Below are 19806 nucleotides of genomic sequence, written 5' to 3' on the forward strand. Positions count from 1 at the left end.
ACTCTCAAAGTCTACTCCCTCAATTTTGGTAAGATTCATTGTCTATTCAGTTATTCCAGAGACGCAGGGTACATCTAGTTGATTGTGGAGATTTAATCCACTGCTTCTGAGACTGCTTGGAGGGATTTTCCTTTCTCTGTTCGCACAGCTCCTGGGGTTCAGCTTTAGATTGGCCCTGTCTCTGCGTGTAGGTCACCTGAGGGCATCTTTTCTTCGCTCAGACAGGACAGGGTTAAAGGAGCAGGTGATTAGGGGGCTCTGGTTCACTCAGGCCGGGGGAGGGAGGGGTATGGCATGTTAGGCGAGCCTGCGGTGGCAGAGGACAACATGTCCTTGCAACAGCCTGAGGTGTGCTGTGTGTTCTCCTGGGGAAGTTGTCCCTGGATCACGGCAACCTGGCACTGGCGGGCCGCACAGGCTCCCGGGAGGTGAGGTGTGAAGAGTGACCTTTGCTCGCACACAGGGCTTTTGGTGGCTGCAGCAGCAGCCTTAGCGTTTCATGCCCGTTTCTGGTGTCTGTTCTGATAACCGCGGCTCGTGTCCATCTCTGGAACTCATTTAGGTGGTGCTCTGAATCCGCTCTCCTTGCGCACCCCGAAACAATGGTCTCTTGCCTCTTAGGCAGATCCAGACTTTTTCCCAGCCTCTCTCCCGCTTAGCTGTGGTGTACTCGCCCCCTTCAAGCTGTGTTCACGCAGCCAACCCCAGTCCTCTCCCTGGGATTTGACCTCCGAAGCCCGAGCCTCAGCTCTCAGCCCCCGCCTGCCCCGGTGGATGAGCAGACAAGATTCTCGGGCTGGTGAGTGTTTGTCGGCACTGATCCTCTGTGTGGGAATCTCTCCACTTTGCCCTCCACAGCCCTGTTGCTGCGCTCTCCTCCATGGCCCCGAAGCTTCCCCGCTCTGCCACCTGCAGTCTCCGCCCGCGAAGGGGCTTCCTAGTGCGTGGAAACCTTTCCTCCTTCACAGCTCCCTCCCAGAGGGGTCAGTCCCGTCCCTATTCTTTTGTCTCTGTTTTTTTCTTTTTTCTTTTGCCCTACCCAGGTACGTGGGGACTTTCTTGCCTTTTGGGAGGTCTGAGGTCTTCTGCCAGCATTCAGTAGGTGTTCTGTAGGAGTTGTTCCACATGTAGATGTATTTCTGATGTACTTGTGGGGAGGAAGGTGACCTCCACGTCTTACTCCTCTGCCATCTTGAAGGTCTTCCCCTCAACGTATGTTTTTAATATGAGCCCATATCACTCATAATCAAATATAATAGGCAATACCACTATTTTGTCTGTGCTAATCTATTCAGCCGAACTTTGAAAACCTAACTGCCTCTGATAAAAGCAGGGTTCACCTTAAACTAACCTAGCACATGAAGAACATGATATGGTCTTGTAAAGTGTTTTCCCAAATACTAGGACTGATTATATTCTATTCAACCTGCCAAGTCTACAGCTTGAATTGAATTTCCCAATTTTATTCCCTTCCCATTCTGGTATCCTCATCACTGTTTACTGCTCCCACAACATCATTGGGCTACGAAAACACAAAAATCTACCTGGGATATATAATCTCACTAACATCTATTCTCAGGAATATCGTGGAGGAGGGAATAAAATCAGAGATAGAGTAGAAGGATTGCATAAATTCTCAGTGTCTTTCTTCTGGTCATGGGTATGTGGCCATGTTTTTATTTTCAAAGCTGTTCTTTCTGTTTACAGAGATCCTGTGTCTATACATATGCCAACAATCTACAACAGATTTTCTTGAAGAATCCTTTTCAATTTGAAATTGTATCTTTTTTTTCTTTTTTAAGAAAAAATATATAATTTAATGAGTAAACTTTGGTGGCATTAAGGGAATTTAGTTAACATTCATGAGATAAAGTTTCTTTCTGTTCTGGGATATGAAGGTTTCATGTAAGAAAAAAACAAGTGTCCACCTCTTATAACAAGAAGAAGGAAGTAGATGGGGCTGAGATATTCTCAGAAGAAGGGTCAAATATCTCAGCTAGCAGATATGAAAGCAAAAGATAAACTTACCTTCATCTTGGTCATTGGAACAATTTCAAGAAAGACTATATAACTGAGGTAATACATGCAGGGTTCATTTAATATACCCACGAACTATAACTCACTAAGTTCAAAAACTCCTCCAAGAGGACTAAACAAATAATGGCCCCAGTGCTGTATACTTCCTGGTTTTCCTTTTTCAGCAGGTAGGTATTCAATTTAGGCAAAATTCTTATGCACCTAGTTACCTTCTCCACTTGTTTACCAGCCCTATCACATGAGCTGAATTACAACGGCTTTAACTTGTCACTTGGAATAGTGAACATAGAGTGGGCACTCAATAAACTACTGCTGAGTGAATTAATCTCAAAACCATTCAGTAACAAACATCCCAATCAAGTATTCAGTCTTGAAAATTACATCAAAAACAGTAAAACAGGATGGCAGAGACCCAAATGACAGAAATTGACCAGATCTGTTCTTTTACACACCAATGGGTTCCTTGGGCAAAGGGAAAAAAACATATATATATGTAAACATAGATTTGGCTAAATATGATTATCATACCTTATCTCGAATTATTTTAGTCAGCATTCTTGTATCCACTCCATAAATTGCAGGGACCTGTAAGGAAAATAATTGTAGTGACAGTAAAACTGGAGGAAATTTGGTCCAGCAGAGTGTTTTCAAGTTACAAACTTAACATCATCTATCTTCTTGAGCAGTAAATAATTTCCCTACTCCTTTTCTCTGATCCAGGGTGTCTGTGTCACAAGAACAAGGTAAATTGCTGTTCAGGTGGGCACAGGACTCTTAATATCCAGACCCTTCCTCAGAGTGAAAAGTGAGAAATTCTGAACATCAGTCTTCTGCTACAGCTCTTTTGCTTTTAATCCAGGATGTTAAATAAGCAATATAATTTTATAGATATATATATATTTTTAAAAAATGGAATTTGTGAACTTCATAAGCAAAGATATGTAATTAATAGGCAAATCCATGTTGTGAACCACATGTTCCTGGCACATGGTAGGCAATCCTGAAGGTTATCCTGAAGGTGCTTGTTAGGTAGTCATGCTGTATTAAAATTTTGCCCAATCTATTAGTAAATCAGGCACACCATTTGTTTTAGTTTCTTTGACTAGGTTGGATAGAGATAGATGTAGTACAGTACATTCCCCCTTCTCCCCAGTTTTGCTTCTAGTGGTTTCAGTTACCTGTGATCAACCATAGTCTGAAAATATTAAATGGAAAATTTCAGAAATAAACAATTCATAAGTTTTAAATTGTACACCACTCTGAATAGTGTGATGAAATCTCCCACCATCCTGCTCTGTCCCACCCAGAAGCTGAACCACCCCTTTGTCCAGCAGTGCCCACCCATTAGTCATTTAATAGCCACCTGGATTGTCAGGTCAACTGTTGCGGTATGGCAGTTCTATGTTCAAGTAACACTTATCTTACTTAATAATGGCTCCACAGTGCAAGAGTAGTGACGCTGGCAATTCAGATATTCCCTTACTGTGCCTAATTTATAAACTAGACTTTATCATAGGTATGTACACATAGGAAAAGACTTAGTAGATATAGGGTTTGGTACTATCCATGGTTTCAGGCGTCCACTGGGGGTCTTAGAACGTATTCCCCGTGGATAAAAGGGGAAAGAGCAGCAAGTTAAGAATGAGGAAACAGGTTTTAGTTTCTTTTCTTCCATCATTTATCTGAGTGATATTTGAGCAAGATGTTTCCCCATTACCTGTACATAGAAGGAGGTAAACTGGTTATTATTTTAGACACTCTTCTACTCTATGTGTCTATGATCATGGAAGAAGATTCACAGCACATTTTAAAAACAAACTAACAAAACATGGATTAAGTTTATACTTCAACTATTAGTTCTGACACAAAGCAGCTATAATATCAGGTGTCTAAATAACACAAAGGAAACATTAAGGGGAAGAGGGAGGAGTCTCCTGAATGATGATTACAAGGAGGTAAATTCAGATAATGATTGAGAAGAAACTAGCAAAGACCTAGGAGATAATACATATGCCTTCTTCTCTCTTGTAAAAATTTAGCAAGAATGAGGAAACAAAGATCAAGATTTTTTGCTTTGTTAGAAAGAGGAAACGTTTAGCCTCAGTTGGCAGATGCTCCTCAGAGAGACAGAGTTTCTCAGAATATTCGGTCAATTACAGGCCCAGTTGCAACTTAACAAAAAGCAGCTACAGTAACACTGGAAATAAAGCTTAGTATATTAGGTCTGTTAACTTTAAGTAGGTCTGACTTTCAAACCAGGAGAATCCCCTTATCTGATTAGAAAATAATAAAGTAAGGAAGATATAAGGTTAGTAACTTATTTATTACTTCAAATGAAGTGATATCTAATTATACGTCATAGTCATAACGTTTAAGCCCAAAGAGACTTGACCGCAATCGGTTTATATTAATTAAGAATTAAAATTAAGAATGTATGGTATGATTACATGACCTGAGCAAGGTCACATAGCTCATTAATGGTAGAGCTGGTACCAGAATCCATGACACAAGTTACATCTCTAGATCCTCATTAAAAGGGGGAGGTTATGTTGCTCCGGAGAGTAGAAAATTCTAAAATTTTCTCTAACCCCTTTCCAGAATGAGAAAGTCTGTCTACCAAGCATGTATGAGTGCCACCTAGTGGATAAACTGAAAATATAAGGTCCTGAGTGTTTATATAAAGAATGAGTTCTGGACAGTTCTGGACAGTAGTAACAGTTCAGCCTGAAGGAATCGCGCTCTGAAACAAAAGGGTCCCAAACTGCCTGATCTGCTTTATCTGTTCGGCCCTTTTCAATTACACACACCTTCCCAACTTTCCACGGGCCCCACCAATCGTCCTTAGGTGATGCTGGATGACCTATCACATTTCTCACCTTTTCTTCCTGTAGCCATTGCCCTAGACTCTTGGCAGCCAGCCAGTGGTGGTAGTCATCACTATAATTCAGCACCAGCAAACCTGCAACCTAGAAAGACAGGCAGTCATTTTAAAAATGTGATCACAAAATACTACCCAACTCTTGTGACTTGTCTTCTTTTTAATTAATAAATTTATTTTTTTCCATTATTTTTCAAATTCTTTTCCCATTTAGGTTATTACAGAATATTGAGCAGAGTTCCCTGTGCTATACAGTAGGTCCTTGTTAGTTATCTATATATTTTAAATATAGCAGTGTGTACATGTGAATCCCAAATTCCCAGTCTATCCCCTCTGTTATGACTTAAGAGTCAGTTTGCATTCTTCAAGCTTTATTATATTCACTGATACAACACTTAAAATTTTGAAACTTGAAAAAAAATGTGATTAAAAAGTTTTCTCGTAAAATATAATAATTGTTACCTTAATTACCATGCGGGGAACAGTCTTACTTGGTTTTCCAAATCCTGAGAGTAAACTAGGTCCCCCTTCTCAGTACCCTGTACTTTTCCACAATGGCATTTATCGATAATCTAATTAATAATTATTTGCTTAATGTACATAGAGAATAAGACAATTTTAAAATTTACATTTAAAAGAAACTAAATATTGGGGGGAAATGGTGAGATATAAAACTAAATTAAATGATCAGTCCAAGTCATTCAAAAATAGAGTGGTGAATTTAGAGTGTAAATTTTTGAATCGTTTATATGGTTCACATCCCTAAGATATTATTCAAATTTGCCTTGAATAGGAAATTTTAATTGTGTTTATTTTTCGGCTGGCATACACGTTATCTTTTACTCATCTCCCAAAGAGGATAAGATTTAAAAGGTAAATAATTGATACAGAGTTGATTCTTAAAATCCATTTAAAAGGTGATTCAACTCGAATTCTTGCAGCATAGTTGCTATCTGAACTTATAACAACATTTTTCCAAATGAAGCCAGTTTTATCCACGGCATTAAAAATAAATCCAGAGTGCCCTGAGAAATGAAACTCAGAATAATGTCATGTTAAAGATTATTTTCATATACCTAGGAGTAAGATTGAGAATATAAATTTAATGATTTGTACTATAGGATTGAGGCCGAAATTTTGTCCAGCTTAGATTCTTAATAAATCAACTATGCTTTTTAAATAGTCATCACTGGTACTACCTTAATTCCATCAGACTCCAAATATTTGCTAAGTCCCAGTTCATCCAGTGCAGTAGTGTCAGGGGCTCCACCATTCCCAACAATAGGATTGGCCATGGTGAGAATCTGTCCCTTGTAAGCAGGGTCAGTAAGAGCTTCCGGGTACCTAGGTAAAGATGCCAAGAAATTATCAATAAAAAAATGTATTCTACATACATGATCTTAATTATTGAACCCTTGAAAATTAGAGAACATGAGAATAAAATCCTACAAGCTCATCTCTAGATTTTGCCGAACCTAAGGAAATGTTATGATAGAATATGGAAATTTATCCCATGATATTACTGATATGAAAAGACTCTTAAGTAATATGGCATATTCTCATTTAATTTTCATTTCCTCAATTTCTTAAATTTTTTAATTCCTTGAAAAATTCTTCACAGGGTCTTAAGTTTTTAAATATTGCTCTATTTAAAGTTTGCAGATATCTTCAAGAATCCCCTAGCCTACCAGACATGAGTGGGTCCAAAATGATATTTACTACTGAGGGCTGACAGTTTCACCAAAATATTAACTGTCAAAAATTGAAAAGTTCTCTTAAAATATCTTTGAGGATATTGAAGAGCATGCTGATTACATCAGTGATGGTCACCTGGGTATATATGTTTATTAAAATTCACTGAACATTTAAAACTCTGATTTATTTTCTATGAAAGAAATACTTAATAAAGTTGATTTTTTAATATTTTAGTTATATAGAGAGGTATATGTTTGATAGTTATTATCAAGTTATCATTGATAGTATATGTTTGATAGTTATTATTTTATTATAGAAGAAAATCAATCCCAAAAAAATTGACCCAAAGCATTTCTGTCTTCTAAATTAAAAGATTCCAAGTAACTATTTTAAAGTACTGATGTGGAATTAAGAAGAAATGCAGAAGAGCTTTATTTTAAAGTGTGGGGAGGAAAAAATAAGAATACATGTATTCTTGGGCCTCCCTGGTGGCGCAGTGGTTGAGAGTCCGCCTGCCGATGCAGGGGACACGGGTTCGTGCCCCGGTCTGGGAAGATCCCACATGCCGCGGAGCAGCTGGGCCCGTGAGCCGTGGCCACTGAGCCTGCGCGTCCGGAGCCTGTGCTCCGCAATGGGAGAGGCCACAACAGTGAGAGGCCCGCATACCGCAAAAAAAAAAAAAAAGAATACATGTATTCTTGTTTTTATTCTACATATAAATAAAATTATATATAAAATTTCTATTCTTAATAATAAGAAACATTATTCCCATAAATACCAGGATCTATCTACAGCTATTCCATGCATTGCAATGAGATTTTTTTCCCACCCTCTTAACATGTTCACTTCCCACAGAGACAGTTAAACCTAATCTTTCTTGTGGATTACTACTGAAAGTGAATTTAGGTGCTGAGGGGGGACAGACTGACAACCTCGAAAGCAATAAAATTCAGCTCCAGCAGTAGTCAACACGAATTCTTCAACCCTTATCCAGACTAACTTCTCCCAGAACTCCCTTTGCCAACAGAATACTTAGTCTCTCAGCTCAGCAACCTCTAAAGTGACTAAGATGCTGTGATATTTACCCACACCTCCATCAGCTAATTTCTCAGATTCCCTCTCACTTGTCAGGAACTAATAATTTTTTAACCAAGGCTTACACATAATATAAATGCATTTCTTGAAGATGAAAAACAAAATAACTCCCTTAATTATCAACCCCTTGCTGAGTGAGCCACACATGAATAAAAGCAGCATTTCTCAATGGAAGATGGGATGTGTGGACTAATCTTATTAATGAATGCATTTTTCTACATCAAAAGAAGTCTTTAATTAATTTAATTTTACTTCTTTTCTTCTTTCTTCCCATGAAAGAACTGGCCATTCCCTTTAAACATATGCCTACAATGCTCTCTCCAGAAAATGAATAAGTATAGCTTGTCCTAGAGAACTGCAGTGCTGGAAGAAAATTAATCCATCAGGTCCTGTTTGACTTTTGTGATGTGACAAGATTTATTACCTATAATCTATCACAGAGAAGAAAACTCGAGTGCCCTCCATCATTCTGATCTATATTAAACAGCTGTTTGTTGGCAGGTATATTAACACAGTTAGTAATTAGTGCTGTCAAAAGGCTTAAATAATTGCCTGGTGAAGCAAAACTCTGCAAACAGTTTTCATACACTGTAATTTAATGTTCTCACCAGTGGAACTATTTTAAAAACCATCTAATATTCTTTATTTCAAACAGAGAGCTAAGAGTTTAGAGGATAATGCACATTAATAATATAATGGAAATTTGGTCAATCAATATCTTCAATACCGGTTAACCCAATGCCTCCTTGTCTTTAAAAGGCTAACTGAATTTCCCTAAAGAATTCATCAAATATTTTACAGTTTAGTCTACTGAATCTCTAATGGAAACCTTTTGAAACCATCTAATTTTTTAAGATGTAATTTTTAAAATTCCTAGCCATAAATTACTATCTAATCCAATCCCCTCACACTTTACATGTGGAAACTAAGATTCAGAAAGGTTAAGTGATTTTCTCAATATCACATAATCAGTTACCATTAGAACTGAGACCAGAACTTCAGCCACCTGGTTCCCAGACGAACATTTGTTGGCTAGATAAGAACAGCTACATGATTTCTGTAGCAACTCTTACCTTTGTTGTTCTACACCTATTAGCAGAAATTAAATACTGAATTCAGTCTCAGTTGATAAATTTTGAAAATATCCAATCTATGAACCTGCTCTCCTGTGTATTACTTTAAGATAATAAATGTATCTGTTATTTTACCTTTCTTATTAGAGTGCAAATTATATGTTGTATTTTATATAATTTTGCACTATAATACCTAAGGAATTTCTTAGCTCTTTATAATAGTTCATATTAGATGTGCAAAATTGATTCTTAATTTCACTAATGGAATGGCACTAGAGAGTGCTACCCATCCTTTTCCCTGTTCGATTTTCACCTTAAATCAGATTGATACTGACCCCCCACCTTACAGAAGCCACTTGGTAATCTCACATAACTTGTGTCTTTGTATCCTAAGATTCTAGAATTAATTTTGTTCTTTTTTAGCAGGGGAACACCAGTGTCTGTATTCTCTTCCATTTACAGCCACAGGGAGGAGCTTGTGTCTATGGCCCTTTTCAGGGTTGGCTTGAGCAAGCTATGTACAAGCACAGGGCAACGTCAGGACAATGTGTAGTATTATGATGATGATGTGGTGATTTCAATTTCCCACCATGAATAAGATCATCCAGTTATTCCTCTATATAGAGGAAGAATAAAGCCTTGGAATAGAAGCATTACTCACCCTGCTAGGCCAGTATTAAAAACCACTTCACCAGCAACAGAGGATGGATGGCCAAAGGAGTAACCTTTCATCTTAGTTCCATCTTCCAGGACAATGTGCGCTGTCTGTGCCTAAAGAAACAGATTCATGAATCATAGCAGAATACAAAATATAAAGTACAACTAGTTGAAAAACTCCAAAAGTACACTACATAAATGTATTAAATACATGAACAGTATATTTGATGAAACCATACTGTCTAGATTCTGAGTCACTCTCCTGTTTTCTTCAAACGTATGGCTCTTGTCACAGGCAGGTGTTTTATTTTGTTTTGCTTGAAAGAGGAACTGAAGCATGTTGATACACTGTCTATCCTAAGTCTACTTGTAGAGTTATTGACAATCCAGAAATACTTCAGTTTAGCTGTAATGCTATGTGTCTGTCTTTTCCCTCTTAATATTCCCTAGCTTTGTCAAGTATAGCTTAAGGGAAATTCATGAGTTTGCAAAAACTTTGTGAATTTTACCATACAGCTCCTCATTACTCTGAGGCTTAGAGCTAGAAGGAATCTTCAAAGTTATACATCAAATTGTGTTCCATAGAGCTCTTGTGTTTGATGGAGTTGTCTCAGGGGCTGCCCCCTCCCTGAGCTTTAGGATCATAAAGAAACTGAAACTTTATCATTCTATTAATACTGATACAAGAGCAAGCACTGTGGAACTTCTGAAAATATATCACATTTTGCTTTTTAGTAGAGTTAGTTATATACATGTCTGGTTCTCCCTTTAGACTACAAGACATTCTGAATTTGACTACTTCACCATACTAATCTCTGAACCAGCTTCTATAAAATTCTTGGTTAAAAAGAGGGAAAATTAGAGAAACTTATCTCAGAAGCAGGCATCATCTACTCTTCAAAAATACTCTAAATTCTATTGTTGAAACAATTTGGGTCTAATTCTCAATTTCCATACAATTCAGGGGGGGAGAGAAGTACCACACTTTGGGGTACAAAATCTAGACCCTATAAAAAACTCTATGGGACAAAATAATGGGAACATTTTGATTTTATTAAAAATAAACTATAGGGCTTCCCTTGTGGTGCAGTGGTTGAGAGTCTGCCTGCCGATGCAGGGGACACGGGTTCATGCCCTGGTCCGGGAAGATCCCACATGCCACAGAACGGCTAGGCCCGTGAGCCATGGCCGTTGAGCCTGTGTGTCCGGAGCCTGTGCTCCGCAACGGGAGAGGCCACAACAGTGAGAGGCCCACGTACCGCAAAAAAAAAAAAAAAAACTATAAAGGAAAACATCTCTGCAATAATTTAGAAAATTTGAAAATAAATTGATATTTTATTGTATTCAGTGTAATTTTTAAGATTGATGATGGCATTATGGTTATATTTTTAAGAATTTTCATTTTTTAAAGATATACACTGAAATACTTAAGCATAGACTAATATGATATCTGACATTGGCTTCAAAATAATCAGAGGTTAGGGGGAATGAATAGGGATATGAATGAAACATATCTGGCCATGAGTTGAAATTGCTGAAGTAAGGAAGATCATTGTGCTGTTCTCTCTGCAAGGGTTAAGTGCAGCCATTAAAGATAGAAACATACTAATTCACTACTTTCCTTACTTTTTTAGCTGGATAACATAGCGTCTAATCTTTTTCTATCCTATCACCCACCTCCAGTCTTACCACACACACACACGCACACACAGACACCAATCTCAGTATACAGCAGGAAGGCAATACATGATTTCTAGACCTCTGTCTCTATGTTCCTCTAGCTTTACAAGCACTCAGCTTTTCAAGAGTTAAAATGGTAAAACCTCATTATTTTTCTATAGTAACCTTCTCTTTAGAAATACGATGCCTCTTTTACTTGTAAAGTACACAAGTCCCTTGACACTGGAATGACTGCTTTTCAATGTAGTGTTTATCTTTAAATCAATAGACCATGTGCCTATGTATTGTTTATGTGTAGTGCATACACATTAATTTATATTTATACCCAAAGCTATTTTAGTATTCCCTATTAAAATTGATATGTTTATGGTACTCCTCTCAACAGTAAGTTTAGTTTTTAATTGGAGGTACAATGCATGGATTCCAATTTATATTTTGAAGAAAGTTGGACAAAGTACTGTCCGGCACATTTTATATGTGTTTGTGTATGTGAGTTTGTATGTGAGTGTTCATGGGCAGAGTTAGCCAAAAGAATGTTGTCCTTCACCCAGCTTATCAAATAATCTTTGAGGTAAAGTTCTGTTTTATCTACAGCCTTGGAACCAGTGTTCAAGATCTCAAGCTTGACACTTTCTCTTTAAATAGTCATGGTTTACCTTCTCAGACAGTAAATTAAAAAAAAGTTTTTGGAATTACTCAGCACAGAGGAAAGCACAATAAGTAATTAATGTAATACACATGATGACAAGAGTTCCCTGACAGAGACTGGCTTAACACACAAGTTCTGAATTCTGCCTCTGCATCCAGGAAGTCACCTTTGCACGTCACTTCTTCTAATAACACAATTTTCTTATTTTATATTTTATTTTAATTTGTCAATCATTCTTTACTTATAATTCAAGACAGAGGTTGTTGATTTTAGGAAGTAAGTGTGATTATGTTCAGTGTATTTCCAAAGAACATTACAAACTAATCAAATGTCTATGGTGATGGTTCTCAGTAGGGGTAAGTTTATTGGGAAAATTTCCTAGGTATCTCTACATGTTTCACTAGGTGAAAACCTTTGGTCCAAGTAATGGAAGTTCACTGTCAAAAAATATTTTCTACTGAAAGTATTATTTTCTGTTCTTGAGGAAGTCATGTGTAGCCTACACGCTTTCACCAAATGGAGGTAAGGTAGGAAACATTTTCTTAAATAATATTTAACTTTGATAGAACCTAAAATAACTGTACTTATTTGGCAAAACTTGACGTGTGAACTGCAAATTTCAATTGTCTTCTATATACCAATTTATCTACCCTACTCTGAGCCATACCTGCCTAAAATATCACCTCTGTTTATTTTCTTCCTTTTGCTTTTCTCTATCCTATTCTCATCTAAGAATTTCAAATTCTCTGATCTATCTGACAACATCTAATTATTTTAAAGAAAGGTAAAAATTAGCATAAGCAATCTGACTCTTGTTAGCCTATTCGTACAATTCTATTTGGTATTTTTCTTCCTCTCTCCATGGGACTAGTTTTCTACTTTGCTTTCTGTCCTTTAAAGATATATTTGAGGAGACATTTACTGTTGCCCGAAATAGTCCCTGAGATTGTGTTCAATACGTCTTTTTTGCTCCTTTAACTATATTTTTTGTTCTTTTCGGCAGCTTTTATAGATTTCCCAATCCTTTTTTCCACTGCATATTATATTGTTACAAGGCTTCTGTTTACTGCCTATAGTACCCTTTATATTTCACTTAACTACATTGGCCTCCAACGAGTCTAAAATGATGGGTGCCAATTGACTTATCTATGAATTGATGGAGAAACTCTGAACAAAGAGCTATTATTTGGAATCCCCTCTTCTAGCTAGTAAGTTCCCAAATGCTATTTCATTCCAACGAGTCTAAAAGAAATCACCTTGCTACCAGCGTAAGATATTTTAGTAGCCTCAGTCCTAGTAGAAAGAGGACCATTGTCTAGGAATTATACTATAACCTTAAGGGTTCATTTAAGTGCCTACTGCCAGAGCACTTTGGTAGTCTGAATGCTGAAAGTGCAAAGGAAACCTTAATGAGAAGTCTGTACACTCCATAGAATGTCAGGAAAAGTAACCAAAGACTATATAAGTATAAGTTCTACAAAATAAATGACCTATATCGTGACATGGTCCCTTACTGTTTAACAAAAAACGTATATGTCAATAAGACAGTTTAGACCTTCAGGTCACAACATCATTTAGCTCCCATCATGTGCCAAGTTTCATCCTAGGCTTTGGAGCTACATGGATAAATATCCCCAGTCCCCCCGACCCCTTCCACCCTCAATTTAGTAAAAGGGCCAGCTATGTGCTTGGATGGTAAAATAGAGGAACCTCAAGAAGATTACCTGTGAAACACCTAGAAACACAAAGATAAATAAAATATCCCTTCCTTTCAGAGATTTCTCTTTAAAAAAATAATTCACCCTTTCCTTCCCATTCATGATTTCAGTAATAAAGTTAAAGTTTTAAGAGAGAAACACATCAAATTTTGAATCTAAAGTTTAAAGATTCCTTCAAGTCTTTACTCAAATGTCATCCATCTTCTTGGCAAAACCTATTTAAAATTGCAATATTCCTAAATGTCCATCAACAGGAATGGATTAAGATGTGGTACATATATACAATGGAATATTACTCAGTCATAAAAAAGAATGAAATAATGCCATTTACAGCAACATGGATGGACCTAGAGATTGTCATACTGAATGAAGTAAGTCAGACAAAGACAAATATCATATATCACTTATAAGTGGGATCTAAAAAAGAAAAAAAAGATACAAATGAACCTATCTACAAAACAGAAATAGAATCACAGATGTAGAAAACAAACTTATGATTACCAGGGGGAGAAAGGGGGGGAGGGATAAATTGGGAGATTATACTAGATATATTATACTAAATATAAAATAGATAACTAATGAGAAACTACTATATAGTACAGGGAACTCTACTGAATACTCTGTAATGAACTATACAGGAATAGAATCTGAAAAATAGTGGAAATAAATAAAATTACAATATACCTCTCAGCACCCTATCTACTTAGTCTACTCTTTCTTCACAGCACTTATTGCCTTCTAACATATCATCCAGTGTCTTATTTAAAACATCTGTCTTGTCCAACTAGAAAGTGAACTTTATGTGGGCAGACTATTTGGTTTGCTTTGTTCACTGATGTGCCTGTCTCCAGGGCCAACATCAGTGCCTGGTACAGAGTAGGTAGTCATTTAATTTTTGTTGGATGAATAAAGCATCACTAAGTGACAATCTAAAGAAAAATACTGGGACTTCCCTGGTGGCGCAGTGGTTAAGAAGCCGCCTGCCAATGCAGGGGACACAGGTTAGATCCCTGGTCTGGGAAGGTCTCACATGCCATGAAGCAACTGAGCCCGTGCATCACAATCACTGAGCCTGTGCTCTAGAGCCTGTGCGCCACAACTACTGAAGCCCACGTGCCACAACTACTGAAGCCCACGTGCCGCAATAACTGAGCCCACCCGGCACAACTACCGAAGCCCACGTGACTAGAGCTCGTGCTCCACAATGAAGAGTAGCCCCTGCTCACCACAACTGGAGAAAGCCCACGTGCAGCAAGGAAGACCCAAAGCAGCCAAAAATAAATAAAATTTAAAAAATAAAGAAATAAAATACTATTTTAAAAATACTGAAAGACATAATTATCCATTCGGTTTTTAGTTTATTCTAGATATATATTTTAAAATAGCAAATATCTGTTTTGAGTTGCCTTTTCACTATTTAACAGTGCCTTTCTACAATACCTTAAGTGTAGTCAATGTGGAGATATTATGGTGGGAAAGAGATGTGCGCGACATTGAGGGAGAAAGGTTAGTGGATGGTTAGCCCAGGATATGCATATTGAGTATGCTGCATGTGAGTGTTCAAATACATCTTATGCAGAGTTAAAACAAATATCATGGTAATTCAAAACAAAAGGATCATTCATATCAATTTCCTAGGGATTTCACATGAAAGAGGATGACAGTGCTTGAATTAACATAACAAACTGTTTCAGTCCTTTTTTCACTTTGAAAATATAGAAAAAAACGAGAAAGCTCTCCTTACCCAGTGTATTCTAAAATATAGGAGTATGGAAAGAAAATCCTGTATTCTTCTACTTAGTTTTAGAATAGCTTATACAAATGAATTTCGCAGAAAAAACATTTTACATTTCTCATATTATTCTCACATATTTTTGCCATAGCAAATTCAAGTGACAGGTCTAAGTCAAATTCAAAGAGATCAAAAGTTATTTTGAACAGTGAAAGTTATTAACTTTTTAATCATCAAAATTAGTTGAATAAGCATGGACTATTATTCACCCAGTTCAATTTGAAATTTGAGTCTAACTAGCTGCTGCCTCTCTCTAGGTCAATCACTACAGGGCAATACAAGCAAGCAATAAATTCTAAGGTAGTTTAATCTGACTCCCTCTTAGTGGAATTGAGAAAGATTTTGTTCGGTTTGCTCTCATGAGACACAGAGAACAACTTTTCTCTTTCCGAAATATGAATATGTATACAAGCCTTACTGGCAGATGACTACTTTGGGGTTTTTTTCTTTGTTTTCCTTTTTTCCCTGATCTGGAATAAGCAGTCTCAATTCTTTTAATATGTCCTTACAGCTCTTCATTTCACTTTTTCCCCTCTGGGTCTCTTACTAATATCCCAATAACTTTTCTCAGTAAAACCTTCATGTAAATTAAATTCCATGTGTGACAGGATCCACTTAGTGGCTTAATTTTAACTGGGTACTCATTTCCATTATAGTCTAATTCTTCATCACTATTTAAGTGCATATGAAGTTATAAGAATATTCTTCAACTCTCAAGATCATAGCCAATTAGAAAAATTTAACTTTTAGTTCATCACCTAATTTTAGATCTAAGTGCCTCAGAGTCAAAGGACTAGTTAGATGTTGATGTTGCTATCTTTTATTCATATTGACTCAACCAAATAGACACAAAATGCTGAAATATAACAAAGAAGTTTCGAGTTCCATTGTAGTAGTCTTCAACTTAGAAGTTAAGAGATATTTAAACTGCTTTCATTAATCAAATGTAAATAAATCCTTCACTCAATGTAACTTATCAACCAAAATATACATAGTCCAATAAAGATAATAAGGGAAACCTTACCACAAGGGGTAGTGGAAACATTAAGCTTCTATCTGGAAATCTTATTTCAATAAGATCAAGCACATTGGGTTTGGCAAATGCTTAGATCATAGATTTTGAAAGATAAAATAACTATCCATTATATATATGTATATATATCTCACTATTCCCTAAATAACTATTGCCCAAATTTGCTTATATATTCATAATCTAAATTGCAAACCAGTTTAGAAAGACATTTCCACATAAGAGTAGAGTATAATTTTCTATCCAACCGGGGAGGAATTATTTTAAGTATAAAGAGGGCAGACTTCTGGAGAAAAGCACTGAGAAGAGCAGATGCTTTAGGGGAAAAGAATATTCATACACTATGGCAATCACTTCCTCTACCCTGGCCCCATTATTCCAATCTATATGTAGCCCTATCCATTAGGAACTGTTTGAAATCGTGCTCTGTGTAAGGGAAGGAAAGGGGGTATGAATGAGGTTGGGCTGGAGACAGCACTTTTGATAATCTCTTCCACTTTTCACCATCTGGGTTTCTCTTTCCCTCCCATACCCTGCCTGTTGAAATATGGATTTCACTCGTTTGGGGTTTGCTTCTTTGTTTGCTTAGTTTGGGTTTTTGGTTTTATACTCTTGATCAATTGTTGTATATTAAAGGTCAGTTCTGCAGATGTCTTTGGAGACTTTGTCAGAAAAACAAACCTTGAAGATCACTAGGCATAATGACTCAGATATACCCAGGTCCTGACCCTCATTCCTGCCCTCTCTTCTTTCCACATATCCAAATTCTACCTCTTTCTAGGAACTCAAGCTGATCATCTTTGTACACTAACTAAACAAGATTGAAGGATTTGTCACTTCTAAATTTAAGGTTAAGTAAAATTAGCTCTTAGAATTTACTGCCGTATACCCAACTATTTGACTAATTTCTCCAATAGGATTATAGTCAACACCAGACAACATCAAGGAGAGAGACCCTGACTTCTCTGTCCAACACAGTATCACTAGCACATAACACAGCATCTGGCACTTAGTGGGTGATTGGGGAAACCACTTTGCATCTCTCTGAATTCATACTTTGGCCCATGAAGTTAACTTTCAGGGATTTTGGAAAGATCATTTAACCCCGGGTCCACAAGGGAGACTAACAGGTATGATTGGTGACTTTGGGAAATAGAACTGAGCAACACTGGCTCAACTCTTCTCAACAGTCTTTTCAAAGAAGGCTGTTTTCAGGTGCACATCAAGGTGGGAGATTTGCAGTTGCGAGCAAATACATTTGACTCAGGGAATGGGGATTTCTAAGAAGTCCATTTGGTTGCAGATCTAGACCCTGTTTGCCAAATAGCTTTAACAGTAATCAAGCTGATATTCAGATCTCTACCTCTTTGAATTCTATGTCTTGTTGATTCTAAATTTAGAGGCTGAGAAGGAGGTGTGATTAATTATCACTCCTAGAATCCTACCTGTAGTAGATACCTAGCAAATACTGATTGGTTGAATGAACGGATGAATGGATGAATGAATGAATGAATGAATGAATGGCTATCAGGTGGCAAAGATGCAGCATAATTCTACTTTTCTTTCTCTGAGACATAACTGGCTTGCAAATTGCACTCCTGCTTTACTCCAGTCGTATTTTAACTATTCCTCTTAGGCTTTGCTCACAAACATGAGAAGAAATGGGCAATTTATAGCTGTATTTAATTCTACGTGATTTATTTCCTGGGAAACTACTTAAGGGAATAAAGAACACCCACTTTAATATTTTCTCTTCCATAGTCCACCAAGTAGGGATGTAAGTCGGTACAACAATTCCTTTTTATAAAGCCATTATATAATAATTAAGCTTTATTCACACCTTAGTAAAGTTAGTTTAGTTAGATAATCTACTAACTATTTAGCAAAGTACAGCTAAATGATCAAATAATGAACTCAGTGAAAGAGGGAAAATTACAACAGAAAATAGTAAAAGTATATACTCTCTTACCTTACATGCATCTTCCCCATTATTACTTTTCATACTTAAAATATTAAACATTTATTTTTTTCATTTCATACTTGATATAATATTTATTTGTATCCACATTTAAAATTAAACTTAATTGTTTTATGTTTGGTTGAACTCTTTTCTAAAACATAGATTTCTAATTCAATATTTTTCTAGTAGTGGTTAGTCTTACAAATCTTTCGAACCCACAGATATTAATTCTAATAGTAAGATATTAGAGTTACAGTCTCTCTCCCTTTGACATGTTTTCCTAACATTTCTTGGGAGTGAAACTTTCAAATCATATCTGGGCCTATAGGCTAGGTAATAAAGTTACTTAAATAGTTACTACTCTAATTAAAAATAATTCCACTGTTGATGGAAATAAAAAATGGTACAGCCACTGTGGAAAACAGTATGTAAATTCCTCAAAAAAATTAAAACTGGAACTATCTGATCCAGGAAGCCTACTTCTGGATATTTATCTAAAGAATTGAAATCAGGATCTCAAAGAGATATCAGCACTCCAATGTTCATCACAGCACTCTTCACAATAGCCAAGATAGTGAAACAAACTAAATGTCTATCAATGGATGAACGGATAAAGAAAATATGGCATATACACACAATGGAATATTACTCAGTCTTAAAAAAGGAAGGAAATCCTGCTATATATGACAACATGAATGGCCCTTGAGGGTATTATGCTAAGTGAAATAAGCCAATCATAGAAGGACAAATACTGCACGATTTCACTAATCTGACGTATCTAAAATGGTCAAACTCATAGATTCAGAGAGAAGAATTATAGTTGTCAGGGGCTAGGGGAAGGAGGTAATAGGAAGTTGCTAACCAATGGACATAAAATCTCAATTGTTCTCAACATGAATAAGTTCTAGTGATTTGCTATACAGCATTGTACTTTTTGTTAGACTGTATATATCGTACACTTAAAAGTTTGTTAAGAGGGTGGATCTCATCTTAAGTGCTCTTACCACAATAAAATAAAATTTTATTATCTTATGTTAACAGAAATTTAATCTTCCATCACTGGGGAAAAGAAAGAAAATTGAATTCAGCATACATAACCCAATTATTCTCTTTCCTCTCTTTACTTTTTATCTAAAGTGCTTGCCAATTTTACTGTATGTCAGTAGCAAATTTGTTTGTTTTCCTTTACTGATGCAGTCTCATAATATTCCAACTCTATGCCAAATTCCCAAATAGTTTACAACTGATAATTAGTCCATTTTTATCCCCCACTAAAAAAACCCTGAGGCTGCTATATTTCTATTGTTATTGTTACTGAGGTTTACATATGGTACTGATGCATACTTGACACTCAATAAATATTTGTATAATTAATTTTGAGGAGAGTAACTAAGGACAACATGTATACTTCAATTTTTCTCTAGTTTGAGTTCATGTGTTAAAGCACATCCCATTTTGTTTTGTTTTATTTTTTAATTCTGGAATAATCCTTATATTTGAAAAAAGTAAAGCATTAACATTTCTTAAGCATGCCTTATAGAA

General features: G+C 36.4%; 1 protein-coding gene across 1 annotated transcript in view; it reads right to left on the reverse strand.

Moving 5' to 3' along the window:
- Positions 1-19806, reverse strand: part of CPS1 (carbamoyl-phosphate synthase 1) — a 140413-nt gene that overhangs the window by 111577 nt on the left and 9030 nt on the right. The window contains exons 2-5 of the mRNA XM_024763188.1: positions 9440-9549; positions 6115-6259; positions 4914-5003; positions 2566-2622 (exon numbers count right to left, since the gene is read on the reverse strand). Of these exons, the coding sequence (XP_024618956.1) occupies positions 2566-2622; positions 4914-5003; positions 6115-6259; positions 9440-9549 (402 nt within the window). The remainder of the gene's footprint in view (positions 1-2565; positions 2623-4913; positions 5004-6114; positions 6260-9439; positions 9550-19806) is intronic.

The sequence above is a fragment of the Neophocaena asiaeorientalis genome, unplaced genomic scaffold (genome assembly GCF_003031525.2).
Source record: "Neophocaena asiaeorientalis asiaeorientalis breed wild unplaced genomic scaffold, Neophocaena_asiaeorientalis_V1.1 scaffold86, whole genome shotgun sequence".
Taxonomy (NCBI): domain Eukaryota; kingdom Metazoa; phylum Chordata; class Mammalia; order Artiodactyla; family Phocoenidae; genus Neophocaena; species Neophocaena asiaeorientalis.